This window comes from Microcaecilia unicolor, chromosome 6, assembly GCF_901765095.1.
Source record: "Microcaecilia unicolor chromosome 6, aMicUni1.1, whole genome shotgun sequence".
NCBI classification, from domain to species: domain Eukaryota; kingdom Metazoa; phylum Chordata; class Amphibia; order Gymnophiona; family Siphonopidae; genus Microcaecilia; species Microcaecilia unicolor.
Window position 1 is genome coordinate 309,870,936 of NC_044036.1, and position 17,745 is coordinate 309,888,680.

General features: G+C 42.5%; 1 protein-coding gene across 1 annotated transcript in view; it reads left to right on the forward strand.

Moving 5' to 3' along the window:
- Positions 1 to 6,361, forward strand: part of LOC115472552 — a 56,124-nt gene extending 49,763 nt beyond the window's left edge. The window contains exon 5 of the mRNA XM_030206849.1: positions 6,333 to 6,361. Within this exon, the coding sequence (XP_030062709.1) occupies positions 6,333 to 6,361 (29 nt within the window). The remainder of the gene's footprint in view (positions 1 to 6,332) is intronic.
- The last annotated feature ends 11,384 nt before the right edge of the window (positions 6,362 to 17,745 follow it).

A 17,745-nucleotide genomic window follows, 5' to 3' on the forward strand; every position in this document is an offset into this window, starting at 1 on the left:
AAGATTTGCACCTTAACCCATAAAATCATCCATGGAGAAGCTCCATACATGTCAGACCTAATTGACTTACCGGCACGAAACATCAAAAGTTCATCACGTACCTTCCTAAACCTCCACTACCCTAATTGTAGAGGACTCAAATACAAATCATTACACGCATCTACCTTCACATACCTCTGCACAAAAGCATGGAATAAACTACCGAATACTATAAAAATAACACGTGACTTGACAGCCTTCAGGAAATTATTGAAAACGCACTTGTTCGAAGAAACTTACAATAAGAATCCTCCTTAATGACATGATTATTCTATATCTAAACTAACCACTTACTGATCTCTCTGAATTGATTATATTAGTCATATTATTATTATTGGTCATTATATTTTACTGCTTTTTATTATGTGTTATGTAAATCATTCTACAGACCTATCTTCCTTATTTCTTACATAGTAATATGTTAAATTAGAACAAACCTCTTACTCTGTTCATAATTATACCTTTTGCAATAGAATGTAAGCCACATTGAGCCTGCAAATAGGTGGGAAAAGGTGGGGTACAAATGCAGCAAATAAATAAATAAATAAATAAAACCTCCTTAACCACCTTTTCCGGCAGTGAATTCCGGAGTTTAACTACGCGTTGAGTGAAGAAAAATTTCCTCTGATTCTTTTTAAATTAACCACACTACAGCTTCATCGCATGCCCCTTGTCCTAGTATTTTTGGAAAGCATAAACACGATGCTCCACATTGAACCCATTCCATTCCACTCATAGACCTCTATCATATCTCCCCTCAGCCACCTTTTCTCCAAGCTGAAGAGCCCCAGCCTCTTCAGGCTATCCTGATAGGGAAGCCTTCCCATCCCCTGTATCATCTTTGTCGCCCTTCTCTGCACCTTTTCCAATTCCACTATGTCTTTTTTGAGATGTGGCGAACCAGAATTGAACACAATACTCGAGGTGCGGTCGCACATGGAGCGATACAACGGCAGAATAATATCCTTATTTTTGTTTTCCATCCCTTTCCCAATGATGCCCAACATTCTATTGCTTTCCTAAGCGCGCAGCAGCACATCGAGCAGAAGTTTTCATCGTATCAACGATGACACCTAGATCCCTTTCTTGGTCCAGACTCCCAACGCTGAACCTTGCATATGTAGTTATAGTTTGGGTTCTTATTTCCCACATGCATCCACTTTGCACTTGTTCACATTAAACGTCATCTGCCATTTGAGACGCCCAGTCTCCCAGTCTCGTAAGTACTTTTGTAATTTTTCACAATCTTCCCATGATTTGACTACTTTGAATAACTTTGTGTCATCAGCAAATTTGATTACCTCACTAGTTACCCCCATCTCTAGGTCATTTATGAATATGTTAAAAAGCAGAGGTCCCAGCACTGATCCCTGAGGGACCCCGCTAACTACCCTTCTCCATTGTGAATATTGACCTTTTAGTCATAATCTCTGCTTCCACTGGCACTTACTACGTGTTTGGACCCATGCCAAAAATGGAATACTGCCCAAGGCCCATGGTAGCTGGGCGGTAGTGCCAATTTGACCGCACATTGGATGCGCGTAGGCACCTATGTGTTTTTGTTTAAAAGTACCCCTTAGGCACCTAACTTGTTAAATACTGTAAATTATACACCAAAATGCAGCACTTACAAGCTTACATTACAACCTGCCTTTGACCTGGCATAAGTGATGGGACCTACATGTTGGCGAGCAAATGCCAGATTCTATAATTGAATCTGGGCAATTCAGAGGCTGTTATAGAAATTTGTGCTCAGTGCCCTGCATTTTGGTACCACAATTTTGAGTGGGTCTTATAGAATAGCCCCCTTAGGTGTACTTGAGGTCACAGAAATGGCAGGATGCCACCAGCTTTCAAGTGAACAAAACCAAAGCCTAACACACAGAACAACAGTACAGCAGAGGAAATTATTCACTTAAAATGTGTTTTGTTCACATTTAAGCCTTTGCCATGTTTTCTGGAGCTGCAATTCCATCTTCTGTTTCAAGTACCTACTAAGATTGTTACTATGTTACCGTGTAAGCTCTTGGGGCAGAGACTTCTCATGGTGATATTATAAATATAAATGTATTAGTTGATAATCTTTTGAATTTTTATATTTATTTATTTAATTAATTACCTTATGCTATAAATATGAATGTTTTTTTATTTTCAAAATTAAATCATACAGGAATACCAATGAGCATTACCTATGAAGGAATCACGAATCACAAATCCCAAAAAGAAAAAGAAATTCAATTATCACATACATAATACCACCCCCCCCCCCCAAAAAAAAAAAAGAAAGGAAAAATGGAAGAAAGAAATAACAGAGGAATAAAAAGGAAAGTGTTAACAGCCTTACACTATACATAAATAAATAAATAAATAATAAATCCACCAACTAAAGGATAAATATGATCTTCCCTCTGGGACTGCTCTTTGACCAAATCTTCATATGATGACTGAATCAACTCCTACAGTTGTGTAGGATTTAGAAATCTAACTGGGTTTCTACTGGGAAATTTCAGGATGAACATTGCCCTCAAGTCTAGGTCCTAACAAGAAATTCTCTTCCGTTTCACTGGGTCCTTGGGGAAACATCAAGAAATACATTAATCATCTGACAATGAAAAGGGTCAGTCAGTCTGTTAAAGTATCAGATCCAATGCTGCTCAAAAAGTCACAAAAACTGTGCCTCTCAAAGCAGGTCTCTTGTACAGAGGTTTCTAAAACGATAGTTAAATTTGCAGCCAAAGGAGCCTCTAAAGACTCTCCGAAAACATTTTTAAGAGATAAGAGAATATAATGAGCCTTTACCATAGGGAGAAATTCAGTATGCAGGTGCAAAACATCCAGAAAATATTGTTTTCACATCTCCAGTGCAGAAATCATATAACAATAATGTGGATGTTGTATATAACCCGCTTAGATGCATATAAATAGGTAGGATTATAAATGAAAAGAACATTTATCAACATTATCGAATGCTGTCTAGTGATATAAAAATCCAGCCCCAAATTTTTTATGTGAATTTCACTTTCTTCAGGGTTTAAAAACAATTTTCTTTCAGGAGCAAAATCATTAGTAGTGCACACACTTTATGAAAAAAGTCCTATTCGCAACGTGCAATCACTCTTCTAAAATATTGCACACACTTTAGAAAAGACTTTTTCCTGCGACTACTGCCATGTGCCATCAGATCCACTGCCTTCCCAGGATTGTGGTGGCAGTGGCATCAGTAAAAACAACAGGAAACTGTGTGCAACCTTTCCCTGCATGCACTGCTGCTAGCTCTGCCTGCTCTGCCCCCTCTGTTGTAAACTTCTTATGTCAGAGGGGCAGGACCAGAGGAAGGAGGTTTCGGCCTCTGAAAGCTAGTCAAAAAGTGTATAAAAAAGAAGGGTATTATTTTATTTTTATTTTTCATATTTCTTTATTGAATAAAATGTAGTCTTTCTATCACTAACCTAATTTAGTATGTACCAACCACCCATAATCAAGAGTGATAGAAGACAAGGCTACGTATATGACAAATACAGCTTCTTTATTTCTTTTCAAATACAGATACAATTAATAATTTTCTCATGGGAGAACAGCTCTGCTATACAAAGGTATTATCTGAACCCGTCTCTCCAAAGTAATGATCTGGATCAGCTGTTTATATACCCCTATGCCAGACAATGCTTCACATTACTTTAGCACTTTTCTTCCTCAGAGATCATTCTGTTCTCTGTTCTCACCATCTATTTTCCCTTAAGTTGCTAATATTAGGAGACATCAACCTCACCTAGAAGACTCAAACTCAGCCAATGCATGAGAATGCAAGGAATTTCTCCAACTATGGGGATCTCAAATGGCCACACATGCAATGCAACCCACGTCAAAGGGCACACACTTGACCTCATCTCACATAAAACTGACCACAGACCAAAACTTAACAATAACTGATATTAAATGGACGGAAAAAACCATGGACCGATCACTACAATGAAACCTATCCCTAAATGGGCAGAAGAAGAGCTTACACCATACACAAGAACACGCACCTACAGCACAAGAGGCCAAATAGACTCGAAACATTCTGGCAACAAATATACAATAGCGAATGGACAACACAAACGGACTCCATACACTACCTCACTAACTGGGACAAAGATGCAGAGCGTACTAGACGGAATAGCACCCTTAGAACAAGAACATCATGAAGACATATCTCAATACCATGGTTCAAAGACAAACTGAAAAAACTAAAAACACAATCCAGGAAACTCGAAAGAGCATGGAAAAAAATAAAGGACGAAACACACGCTCACGCTTGGAAACAATTACAAAGAAAATACAAATATGCAATAAACAGGTCCAAAGGTCATATTGCAGATCCAAAATAGGACCAGACTAAAAAGGCACGAAGAAAATATATCAACTAGTAAACAAACTACTAGATACCATCTTGGTCACCACAGCCAACACAGACATCCCCTCTGCAGGCAAACTTGCTAAATATTTCAATGAAAAAATTATAAATCTACGTAACACACTTCCTCTCAACAACACTGATATCGAAAACTTCATCAATAGTCTGGACCCAACCCTTGGAGAACACCCAGTGGACCAACCTGGTCAAACTTCGCTCTCCTCACCACCGAAACAGTTTCCCAGGCGATTCATAAGTCTCTGCCACTCACTGCAAATTGGATACATGCCCTAGACACCTAATAAAATCCGCCCCCGACCGCTTCATAGCAGACCTCACATCCCACCTAAACTACTTACTCCAACAAGGTCTCTTCCCTAAGGATAATGGCAACATGTTACTCACCCCAATTCCTAAAGACACCAAGAAAAGACAAGCAAACTCACCAATTACCGCCCAGTAGCATCTATCCCACTAGCAGTCCAACTGATGGAAAGCATGGTAACCAAACACTCAGTGATTATATAAACAAATTCTAAATCCTACATGAATCACAATCAGGATTTCGCCCCCTCCATAGCACTGAAACAGTACTCATTACACTCTTGGCTAAATTAAAGCAGGAAATAGCAATAGGTAGAAGCATACTCCTCCTTCAATTCGACACATCTAGTGCATTCGACATGGTAAACCATAACATACTACTAAGACTCCTAGATTACTTCGGTATTGGTGGAAACATACTTAACTGGATCAAGGGTTTCCTAACCACTAGAACGTACCAAGTGAATCAAATTCAAACATATCATCACCTTGGAAAGCCAATGTGGAGTACCTCAAGGATCACCACTATCACCGATCCTCTTCACCCTAATGATGACACCACTAGCCAAGGCCTTATCCAACCAAGGCCTCAACCCATTCATCTATGCAGATGATGTCACAATATACATACCTTACAAACATGACCTGATGGAAATCACCAATGAAATCAAGCTCAACCTAAACATCATGAACTCATAGGCAAAGCATTTCAACTAAAAATCAATACAGATAAACACATTGCCTCATCCTCTCATCCCAATACAACATGAACAAACCCACAATATAAACACCCCTACTGCACCCTCCCCATCTCAGACAGGCTGAAAATCCATGGTGTTACTATCGACCGCAAACCTCACACTTGAGAGCAGTTAACTCTACAACTAAGAAAATGTTCCACTCAATGTGGAAACTCAAACGTGTGAACCATTCTTCCCGAGGGAAACATTCCGCAGCTGGATACTGTAATCACTCCCCACTCCTGAGTCAAGTTAACTTAGCATATGTTCTGGTTCTGCTGATGATAGTGGTCGTGGCCGGCTTCCGAGAACATATTAACCAGGAAGTGGAGAAATGACACAAAAAAAACTAAACCACGTCTCACGTCCTCGAAGGGGGAGAGAGGAAAGAAAGCTAAATTTTAGGATTATTCCCCTATTCTTGATAAGAAACAACCAAACAGTTTATAACTCATGAAAGATAAACATTTAATTGTAATATTTCCTTCTTCAATTACTTTTTTTCTTTAGAACAAACTGTAATTCTCAGACATTTATAACTCTACTGAATTTAAGTAACAATGTTTCTTACCCTCAACCCAGCCTTTTCCCCAAATTTCAGAATATAACTGTATCAAGATGAATTTGCAACAAAACTCATTTGTTTTCTTATGTTCCCACAGGATTACTCCAACTCTTCATTAATCAACCTCTATCAGATACGTATCTCCTTGTTACCTCTATTAATTTACCCTCTCAAAATTGTAACATTTGTTTTACTTTAAATTCTTTAGTTGTTTTTCATATATGTATAAAGAATTTGATGCTTTGTGAACCAATTTTTGTTTCTACAGGACCTTCATCGGCCCTCCTCAGGAATTAAGGACTCGATCTAATCATCCGGTAAGTATTTCTCCTCTTGTTAATGGTTGTTCAAATATCACTTAGCTGTGCCAGAATTATTCAGTCTCTCTGGCAGCAAGAAGTGAAGCTTGGCTTGCTTGCCTGAGGGCCCAGGAAATTTTCCAGAAGTCCGGTCTCCAGGGTTTCCTCTTCCTCCTACACCTTACTTAATAAAATAAATGGGAGGCAATACCCTATCTCCCTATCCTTATAGAATACCCTCTTCTATGTGACATCAGATTTAGGGAATCAAAGACTGTGGCCATGTACTAACTAAAACAAAATGTAAATAAAATACCCTTTCCTTCCAAACCTATGCTCACTTGGTTTCCCTGTTCTAAAAGGAGCGGCTCAGGAACTCACTCACACTATTTCTTCTGCAGGGCCTCACTCAACATTCTCTTTCACAGAACATTCTATCCTTTAACCCCTTACCCTCTCACACCTTATTAAGCACTCATACTTAATTTCACCAATGTCAGGACCTTAGCTCTGCAATCCTAAAGTGTCACTGTATCTCACACATCAATTCATCTTGTTACTATTCAGCCTCCAGCCACACAACTAACAAAATGTAGCTATCTTTCAAAACAAATAAAGAAATAACACTTTACCTTCAAACACCCACACTCAGAGCTCACTCTTTCATTTCAAACACTTCCCAACTTCTATTAGTGATTTAATTCCTAACTGAACAGTCAATCAGTCCTGGCACAAAGCATCATACAGCCTCTCACTCCCTCAGCTTCAGCTCCTTCTGGCAACTGTATCAGGGTTGCCAAGCCAAGGGAATCTCAGCTTGAGCACCAGTTATCTCCCAGCCAATAAAATTATCCCTTAGAATTCCTTTTTTTCCCCTCTGGTCCTTGGAATTCTAACTGACTTAGCCAAGTCTCCATTTTCTTTTTACTTTTCCCCCATAGGAATCAATGTAAAAAATGAAATTTCTTTTAAAATTAAATCCTAACTTACCCCAAACTGTACCAAAATCTCTATCACAATTAAGCCCCTCACTCCCCCCCTGAATCATGTTTTTATTTTTCAAAACTAATTATTTTTAATGTCCGCATCACCATTTTCTAAAAAAACACCATTTAAACATCCCGAATTAAATTAATTCCTATTTCAAAATTAATTTAACTCTTTCTGCTCCTCCACCATCGAATTTAAATTTTAAACCCCAAAATAGACCCTTTTAGCCCCCTCACTGAAACCCCAATTTCAAACCGTATTTCACAAATTTAAACCCCCCAGAAAATATTAATAAAATTCCCCGAACCCAAAACTACAAAAAAAAAATTAAAAACCAATTAACCCTTTCTTTCCCAGAACCAAAAATCCCAAACTCACAATAAAAAAAAAAACTAAATAAAGTTTTGAGTCACTTGACCCCTTACCTTGTTCCTGTAGGTCCCTTGACATGATGACCCCCAACAGATCCGGTCCTGACGAATTCTTCCAAAAAACGGAGCAAAAACAAGAAAAACCTCAAAAAGCCAGAAATCCCTGGAACTCCGTCTGGGCCCACTTAAAATCAAGCCCCAGGCCTCAGTGAGGCCTATCAGAGCTCCATGGACGGACGCTGCGCATGGCACGCATGTGCACGCTGTGTCCTCCCCTCCCCCCCTGGCAGGCTAGGCCACAAGTCAGCCATTTCCCTGCCGGGAGCCTGACTTCTCTCTGCATCCTGCATCCCCCCGCGATCACGGTCGGACACGAAGACACAGTGCCTCTCCCCCTCTGAATGCTCGGAGTGTCCCGGGCCACCACTGCCAGCTGCCACCAGCCCCAAACAGGCCCGAAGACCCCCAGGATACCCGGGCTTCCCCGGACCACTATCGCCGGCCACAACCGGCCCAAAAACGGGGCCAAAGACACCGGCAATGCCCAGTCCACCTTGCTATGGCCGAGGACGTGCCCAACTGTCCCCGGCCCTCAGAAAACAGTGATGGCCTCCAGCAGCGCCTCTCCGGGACCCTGTCTCCTGCAGTGCCCCTCCCACTGACCCGCGACCTCATCCCGGGCAGCCCATATCACCACAGCCTCTGCGGCCCTCCTTGAGTCCCCAAAGATGCCCCCCAGGTAAAAAATTTATTTTACCCCTAAATTACAATACAATCAATGGTACTAAGCCATGCAGACTACTACAACGGAATTTATGCGAGATGCAAAGAAAAACTCATAAAGAAACTCCAGACCACCCAAAATACAGCAGCCAGGCTTACATTTGGAAAAGCATGATTCGAAAGCGCCAAACCCCTCAGAGAAAAACTACACTGGCTACCAATCAAAGAACATATTGCTTTCAAAATTTGCACCCTGGTCCATAAAATTATCTACAACGAAGCCCCGGGATACATGACAGACTTCATAGACCTACCAATAAGAAACACAATCAGATCAACACAAACTTACCTAAATCTCCACTACCTTCCTGCAAAGGACTCAAATACAAATCAACCTATGCATCCAGCTTCTCCTACATAAGCACATAACTGTGGAACTCACTACCAAAAGCCGTGAAAACAATGTATGACCACCTGAACTTCTGGAAATCACTAAAAACCAACCTGTTTAAAAAGGCATTCCCTATAGACCCAAACTAAGTGCCTAAACCCTGCAACACAACAAAACCAAAGCTCGAAATAGACTCTGCACAACTCTTCCTCCCTACGACCCCCCAATGTGTCCATATATATCACATGAACCTTATTCGACTAAAACTACTCATCGTATTTGTTTCTATATCGGAGATGACGAACGCCTCTACTGTACAATGTAAGCCACATTGAGCCTGCAAATAGGTGGGAAAATGTGGGATACAAATGTAACAAACAAATAAATAAATAAATCCACAATCTCCTGTTTATTTACACTGGCCTCCTTTTCATGGCTGCTTGGACGCAAGAATGTCTTATCAGATCATGAGTCTCCGGCTAACATGCTAATCAGCTTTTGCCTTTTACTCTGTCCAGTTTCACAGTGCCTTTTCGCTTTGTTTCAAGATGCACACCCGTGCTCATTATTTACATTATTAATTTAGTGAGTGAAATATGTCCGTTTTGAAATTATATCTGCCATCTTTGTTTTTTACAAAGTACAGGAGCTCATTCATCCTCTTTTCTTTTTTTTTTATAGTGTTGCACTGTATGCAGAGTCTGGCTTCCTGAAGGTTCAGAATAATTTTTGTCTACATATTTCTATTTTCATTTTATAGTTATTTTTTCTGTACTTGATGAAGGTCTGTGTGTGAAAGAGATGAGGTATTCTGCAAGCACTGAATATCTGTTTAGGACTGATCTATACTCTGGCACGTTTAGTTTTCTCAGTAAGTGTACTGAGCCAGTATCCACTGCAATGTTTACATTTTCCTAGGTAGGCCTCTGTTGTGTGACTTCTAGAAGTTAGTGCTATGGTGGTATGATAGAAGTGATTAATTGGTCCTGAGTGACTTTTGTAGGGTATTCTTGGATTCAGATTTAGCTCATGCCTTTCTCGGCAATAACTCTAGATGAATTACATTTCAGTACAGTAGGCATTTTCCTATCTCTAACTTTGTACCTGAGGCAATGGAAAGTTAAGTGACTTGTCCAAGTGGCAGTGGAATTTTAACCCTGTCTTTTCTGGTTCTGAGCCTGCTGCTCTGACCATTTGGTAGAGATAATACATAGTCCAAACCAAACATGTTTGGTAACTCAACAATAAACTAAAGGCCAGAAGATCTGAAGCGTGGTAGTCATTTTGGTAATCTGCCAAAAACAATGATAAACAAATCATCATATGGCCTGCCAGTAACCACAAAATTTCTGTTAAACTGCTGCCAAATATCATTATCAATTACAGTCACAATCAAATAATCTTTCTGATTAGTAGCCCTTATCATAGCAACTCATTCTAAGTCATCAAGATGACTCATTCAGTGTAACAGCTGTGTTTTATTAGCCCTAAGAGGAAATCATCTGGGGGGGCTTGCTTGCCCATCTGTCTTCAAGTCACTGAAGTGAAAGAGGAATGCAACAAACCAAAACAGGAATCAGCTGCAATTAAGAGAGCTTCCAAGACTACACAGCTTCCAACCAATTTACCACCACCACAGCCACAGATAATAAATCACCCAAGAATAGATGGGTTGTAGTACTACTACTTACCACTTCTATAGCGCTACAAGGCATACGCAGCGCTGTACATCACACACGAAAAGACAGTCCCTGCTCAAAGAGCTCACAATCTAAATAGGACAGACAAACAGACAGAACAACTAAGAGGTAAGGGATAAAATGGTACAGGGCAAGTGAGTAGTGGTTAGGAGTCAAAAGCAGTGTCAAAGAGGTGGGCTTTCAGCCTGGATTTGAAAACGGCCAAAGACGGGGCTAGACGTACAGGCTCGGGAAGTCTATTCCAGGCGTGAGGTGCAGCAAGATAAAAGGAACGGAGTCTGGAATTAGCAGTAAAGGAGAAGGGGACAGACAGGAGAGATTTATCCACAGAATGGAGTACCCGAGGGGGGGGCGTAGGGAGAGACAAGAGCGGAGAGGTACTGGGGAGCGGTAGGGTGAATGCACTTGTAGGTCAGTAAGAGAAGTTTGAATTGAATACGAAAACGGAGAGGGAGCCAGTGAAGTGACTTGATAATGTGAGCATAACTCTGGCAGAAAATGAGTCGCACAGCAGAGTTTTGGACTGATTGAAGAGGAGAGAGATGGCAAAGTGGGAGGCCGGTGAGAAGCAGGCTGCAATAATCTAGGCGAGAGGTGATAAGAGTGTGGATGAGGTTTCTGGTAGAGTGCTGAGAGAGGAAGGGACGGATTTTGCTGAAGTTATAGAGAAAGAAACGACAGGTTTTGGTAATCTGCTGAATGTGAGCAGAGAAGGAGAGAGAGGAGTCGAAGATGACCCCAAGGTTACGAGTTGATGAGACAGGGAGAATGAGAGTGTCATCCACAGAAATAGAGGAATGGGGAAGGGTGGGTTTAGGGGGAAAGATGAGAAGCTCGGCCATGTTAAGTTTCAGATGAGGTTGAGACATCCAGGCAGCGATATCAGAAAGGCAGGCTGAAACTTTGGTCTGGATGTTAGTTGAGATTTCGGGGGTAAAGAGGTAGATCTGGGAATCATCAGCGTAGAGATGGTAATGAAAGCCATGGGACGATATTAGAAAGCCAAGGGAAGAAGTGTAGATGGAGAATAGGAGAGGACCAAGAACCAGTGGCGTACCAAGGGGGGGGGGGCGGTGGGGGTGGTGTGCCCCAGGTGCACGCCGCTGGGGGGTGCCACGGCGCGCGCCTGCTGCGAGAGTTCGCTAACTTCTCTCGTTCGCTGCAGCTCCCTCTGCCCCGGAACAGGTTACGGTCTTTGGCCGTGTCCGCCCCCCTAGGAACGCCACTGCTGAGAACAGAACCCTGAGCTACACCGATTGGTAGTAGGATAGAAGTGAAGAGGATCCACCAGAGTGCGCACTAAATGTGCGAAGTGAGAGGTAGGAGGAGAACCAGGAAAGAACAGAGCCCTGGAATCCAAGTGAAGACAACATCACCTGTGTTTGGTGAGCTTTGACAATTGCTTGGGGTTTTGTTCTTCTGTGGTAGCAGTAGCTGAAGTAGATTATGACCTTTGACACAGAGGCACACACCCTCCATATCCTTGTCCCTACATATGGTAATTATTCTGCTGTACCGGAGCATTATGATGCTCAGAAAACTGAGGTGGATCCAGAGACAAAGAAAGTAACTCACTGCAAAAAGTCATCCCCAAAGCACTAACAAAACAGAAAATTAACAGAAAATTCTTGCTGCTAGGGGGCTCCATTATGAGGCATTAACTTGGGACAACCCAACAAAGTGAAATGCCTTCCCGGATCCCAGGGGCGGACTGACAGTGATCTGGGCCCCTGGGCAATAAGGATCATTGCCCCCCAGCGCCAATAGGATAGAAATGGGCCAGGTCCAAGTCCTGCCGCCTTCCAGACTGCCCTGTTTGAAAGAAAGATGCATATGGTCTAGGAATCGGGATTCAGGAATGAGAGGGGCAAAGCTCTGGGACTGTGTAGGTGGAACATGGGGAGAGGGGCATGATGTGTGTGCTTGAATCTGCTGGTCCTGCTATCTTTTTTCATTTCCTTCTCCCCTACCGTTTACACTCACGCTCTACTCCTCTGCAGACCCTCCCTTAGCAGATTGGTTTGGGGTTAAAATCTAATCATGGCAGCTCTTGGAATACTTTTTTAAGCTGCCAATGCCACTGACCGTTCATAGCGTAGTCCAGCTGCTGCAAGTACAGCTCAGCCTCTGGATACCTCAATGTCTCCTTTCCTCTTTGCAGAGGCACCGGCAGCTACATTGGCCATCTTCCGCTGACATTGGAGCTGTCCCTTGCCGTGGCATGCCCTTATAGAAGAAGGAAGTTACATCAGAAGGGGACGGGCCGTGGCAGAGAGAAGTTCTGGCATCATTGGCAGATGATCTAATAGAGCTAAAATGGACTTCAGTTTGGTCCTCTGTTCATCATTGGCCACAAAAACCTTAGATCTAAAGATGATTGAAAGATAAGTTTTCTTTTACTTTGTATTAATAATATTGAGTGTAGCCTGTGTCGTTTAAAATCTAGATGGATGCAATGAGAATGTTAACACCATTGCAATAAGAGTGATTTCGACAATTAGCTACCCGTCTTTAGATCTAAGGTTTTTGTGGCCAATGATGAACAGAGGACCAAATTGAAGTCCGTTTAGCTCGATTAGATCAGTTCTGTGAGGCCATTTTTCCTTTGATAACATTATTCAAATTGAGTGCATTTTCAGTTTGTGGAAGTTTTGAGTAATTGATCTTGCGATTGAGCACTTCTACACCCTATATTTTGTACATATATCATTGGCAGATGGCCAATGTGGAGGAAAGCATGCTTTAAGCCATTACCTGAGTGTGTGTGGGGGGGGGGGGGGGGGGGGGGGGGAGGGGGATGTTCGGAGACAAGAACTGGGGATGGAGGGGAGAGAGGAATGTTGGGCACTTGAGAGGGAAGTACTGGACCCCTCTGGGACCTCAGGCACTGCCCGGTTGCCTGAATGGTCACTCAGCCCCTGCCAGATCCTCAGCAGGAATAACAATCCAGGGCTACCGAGAGACAGAACTGGTCCCGGGGCAGGGTTGTCGCCCCCACTGCTGTCCCCTCCACTCGGGCTGCCGCCGCCCATGCCTCTTTACTTTCCTAAATCTGCTCCTCCATCAGTCTGTCACTCTCCTGAGTGCCAAGACCTGGGTTATCACGTTAACACAATCATCCAGGTCCCAACACACAGGAGGAGGAGGAGAGAGACGAGCCCCGGGGCTGGGTCACCTCACCCCCCACCCCACCCCCTCTCGGCAGCCCTGTAACAATCAGGTACTTAATGTGATCAGAGATAAAAACAAAGATTCTAACACTGATACTGTGGAAGAAGATATGTAAGCCTTATGATTTGCACAGTAGGCTGAGAACCAGGTTCAGTTCCCACTGTGCAAATCGCTTAATCCTCCATTGCCCCAGGTACAAAACTTAGATTGTGAGCCCCCTAGGGACAGAGAAAGTACCTGCATATAATATGTAAACCATTTTTGTTGTACCACAGAGAAGCAGCATTTCATGACCCTTATTCTTATAATACTACTACTACTACTTATAATTTCTATAGCGCTACTAGACATACGCAGAGTTGTACACTTGAACATGAAGAGACAGTCCCTGCTCAACAGAGCTTACAATCTAATTTGTAGTCCATCTCTGGACAAATGACCTGGCCATTAACAGCACACATGTTGCACAGAGAATTTTCCAGAAGCTAGGGGAAGGACTAAAGACTTTAGTACAGACTGTAGCTTTTTTTGAAGTCCTACCTGCTTATGAAAAGGGAGAAGAAAGACCACGTAATACAGAAAAGTTCAGTAAGTGGCTCAATCCCTGGTATCAACAAGAAGGTTTTCAATACAGAGGAAGAAGGGGTGTTACATAGAAAAACAAAAGGTTACGCTGTAAAGATGGGCTACCTCTTTCTGTGGCAGGAAGGAGGATGCAGGGCCGCCGAGAGACTGAGCCGGGTACGGGGCAGGGCCACCACCTGGACCCCCCTCCCAGGATTGTCACCGCTGCCACCCTCCTGATCGCTGCTGCCCCTCCAGGTTGCTGCTGCTGCCACCCTCCGCAACTTGCAAAAGAGTCTTCCTCCAGCGCTGCACATCTTCACTCTGCCACGTGGCCTTCGCCTGTGGCCTGCTTTTTCTGTTAGTTCACGCATGCATGACCTGAGGGGAAGACAGTGAAGAAGAGCAGCACTGGAGGATGATCTCTACTGCTTTTAGGTCCTTCCTCCCCCTCCCCACCCAGCCTCCTGTGTCTGCTCCTAGGGGTCCTCCCCTCTCTCCTGCTCCTATAGGGACGCAATCACCTGGGTCCCGTCAGAAACAGTAGAGAGAGAGAGAGACCCCAGCACCGGGCCCCTCTTGAAGGCCTGGGCCAGGGGAATTTTACCCCCCCCCCCCCCCCACCTCCCCTCTTGGCACCCTGGGAGGATGCTTGGTGAGAAATTCAGAAAATATGTTTCTCAGCATTTAGACTAGAGGGTGGAGGTGACAAATGGAAACAGGGGCATTCAGTCACCCACCCCAAGAAAGCACTAGCATGACAGCAGTGGGGAAGATAAAGTTAATCATGTGAAAAACCACCTTAGCAACTCATTCATCAGCAATAAAGTGGAAGGAGATGCTAGGCAAAAAAAACTATACAGACGATAAGAGCACCAATAAAATATGGCTGGAAAGTGATAAGCACAAACACTCACAGTCTAAATAATAAGCTTCAGGATTTGTAGACATCCAAAGATGTATGAAATAGGAGGTAAAAGGCTGATAAGCATGGTTCATGAGGGAGACCTTGGTGAGATATTGCCTGAGGATTCAAGGCAGCAGAACAATTTAATTTAATGTAGGCGTTTATAGTCCTCTTAACCATCAAGTTCAAGAGAGAGTACAAATCAGTCTGTAAAGCAACATTATACAATAAAACATAGTTTACATTGAAATGATAGCTTAAAGTGAAGCAGTTTGAGTAATACATTAACAATGAAAATATCCAAACATTAACTATGGGGTTTGTTTGGGAAGTATTCTTCACTCAATGTGTAATTAAAATTGAATTTGTTGCCAGAGAATGTGGTAAAAGCAGTTAGCTCAGCAGGATTTAAAAAAAGATTTGGCTAAGTTCCTAAAAGTCAATAAGTCATTATTAAGATGGACTTGGGAAAATCCACTGCTTATTTCTAGGATAAGCAACACAAAATCTGTTCTTGGATCTTGCCAGGTATTTGTGACCTGGATTGACCACTGTTGGAAACAGGATTATGGGCTTGATGGACCTTCAGTCTATCCCAGTATGGCAATGCTTTTGATCTTACGTTCTTATTGTAAGCACTGAGAGGGTGGTGGAATGACCTCCTGAGGAAGGTGGTGATAAAAACAAATTGTGCCGGAATTCAAAAAGGCATGGGATGAACACAGAGGATATCTAATTAGAAAATGAATGATATAAAAGACAAAACTTAAAGAGTTGCATATGTGTTTGCATGACAAGTGGTGCTTAGATGGCGACTCTGGAGTCTGGATGCATCAACTAAGGCCAGTACTGGGCTGGCTTGTTCGGTCTGAGTCCTGCATATGGCAACCCAGATTAGGATGGGCCGAAGAGAACTTCGATGGATAATCCAGTGGTTTGGAACATGAGGACAGTGCTGGGCAGACTTTTACGGTCATTGTCCTGCAAATGACAAGACGGATTTGGATAGGCAGGAGTGGGCTTTGAAAGCACAGAGCCAGGTGGACTTCTGTGGTCAATGTCAATGCAATTGATGTGTTACAAAAAGAGCTGTATGTAGAGTAAAAAAAAAAAAAAAATGACGTGATCGTGTTATTGCAGGGCATGTTATATCTGGGTTCCACTGTATGTTCCAGTACAGCCTCTCAGTTATGGATGTTTCAACGCCATACCGTCCTGATTGGTAGTACTCAAAATACTGGTTTGATGCTGAAGTACTTTTCCCAGAGATGACAGGAGTCGGAATCTGATGGATTATCGCAGCAAATCATTGAGCTGAGAAGCAGCCTAATCCATTGCAGTATCAAATATGCTATCAAATTAGTTTTTACATGAAGATTTTCTTGTAAAGTTGACTATCTGTAGATTATAGGCAGGGTAACAGTCTTGGTTTTAGGTCATGGCATTCATACTGATACAGGTCTGTTCGCCCGGTTGAGCTCTCAAATTAAAAATTTAAAAATAGCTACATCTCTCTGGATCCCATGGGGTAAGACCAGAACTGACTCGGCTTATACCCTGGATGTGGAGTCATATAATCGCTCTAGTTAGAAGAAACATCTCTAGCTGTTTAACTATTTAGAAACTCTAAATCCCAAAGATTACTCTACCAGTGGAGGAGTGGCCTAGTGGTTAGTGTGGTGGATTTTGGTCCTGGGGAACTGGGTTCAATTCCCACTGCAGGCACAGGCAGCTCCTTGTGACTTTGGGCAAGTCACTTAACCCTCCATTGCCCCAGGTACAAATAAGTACCTGTATATAATATGTAAGCTGCATTGAACCTGCTATGAGTGGGAAAGTGTGGGGTACAAATATAACAAAAATAAATAAATGTCCCAGAAAAACCATGATCAAGTACATAATATCATGTTCATTGTTAATTTAAATCTTGAATTGAGAAGTGTGACTGTTGGGCAGACTGGATGGACCATTCAGGACTTCATCTGCCGTCACTTACTATATTACTATCAACACTGAGGATTTGGTACTAATATGGTGTTCATCCAGGGACCCTTACTATTATTCATCTTTCTGTCAGCTCTATAGACTCCTCCTCTTGGTTCCCTGTTCTATGTTTGCAGATGTTATCAAGTCATCTGGTTGGGAATTCATTTGCAGTCCGCAGTATTTATGAAAAAGCCATGTTTTTAGACGTCATAGGTAGTCCACTGTTAATCTGACCTTTAGTGATAGTGAATTCCATAGTTCTGCCCCTTACCTAGCAGCATCATAATTTATTGGGAGGTATGAGTCTAATGTCAGCTAGTGATTTCAGCGGTCTACTTCATTGATAGATTTTTCATAAATGATTGTAGGTATTCAGGGGCTGTTCCATACAGGCATTTGAAAACCAGGGTGAGGAGTGGTGAGGCCCCATTTAGAGTACTGTGTGCAGTTCTGGAGACCGCACCTACGAAAAGATATAAACAGGATGGAGTCAGTCCAGAGGGCGGCTACAAGATTAATAAGCAGCCTTGAACACAAAAAATATAGGCACAGGCTTATGAACCTCAACATGTATATGCT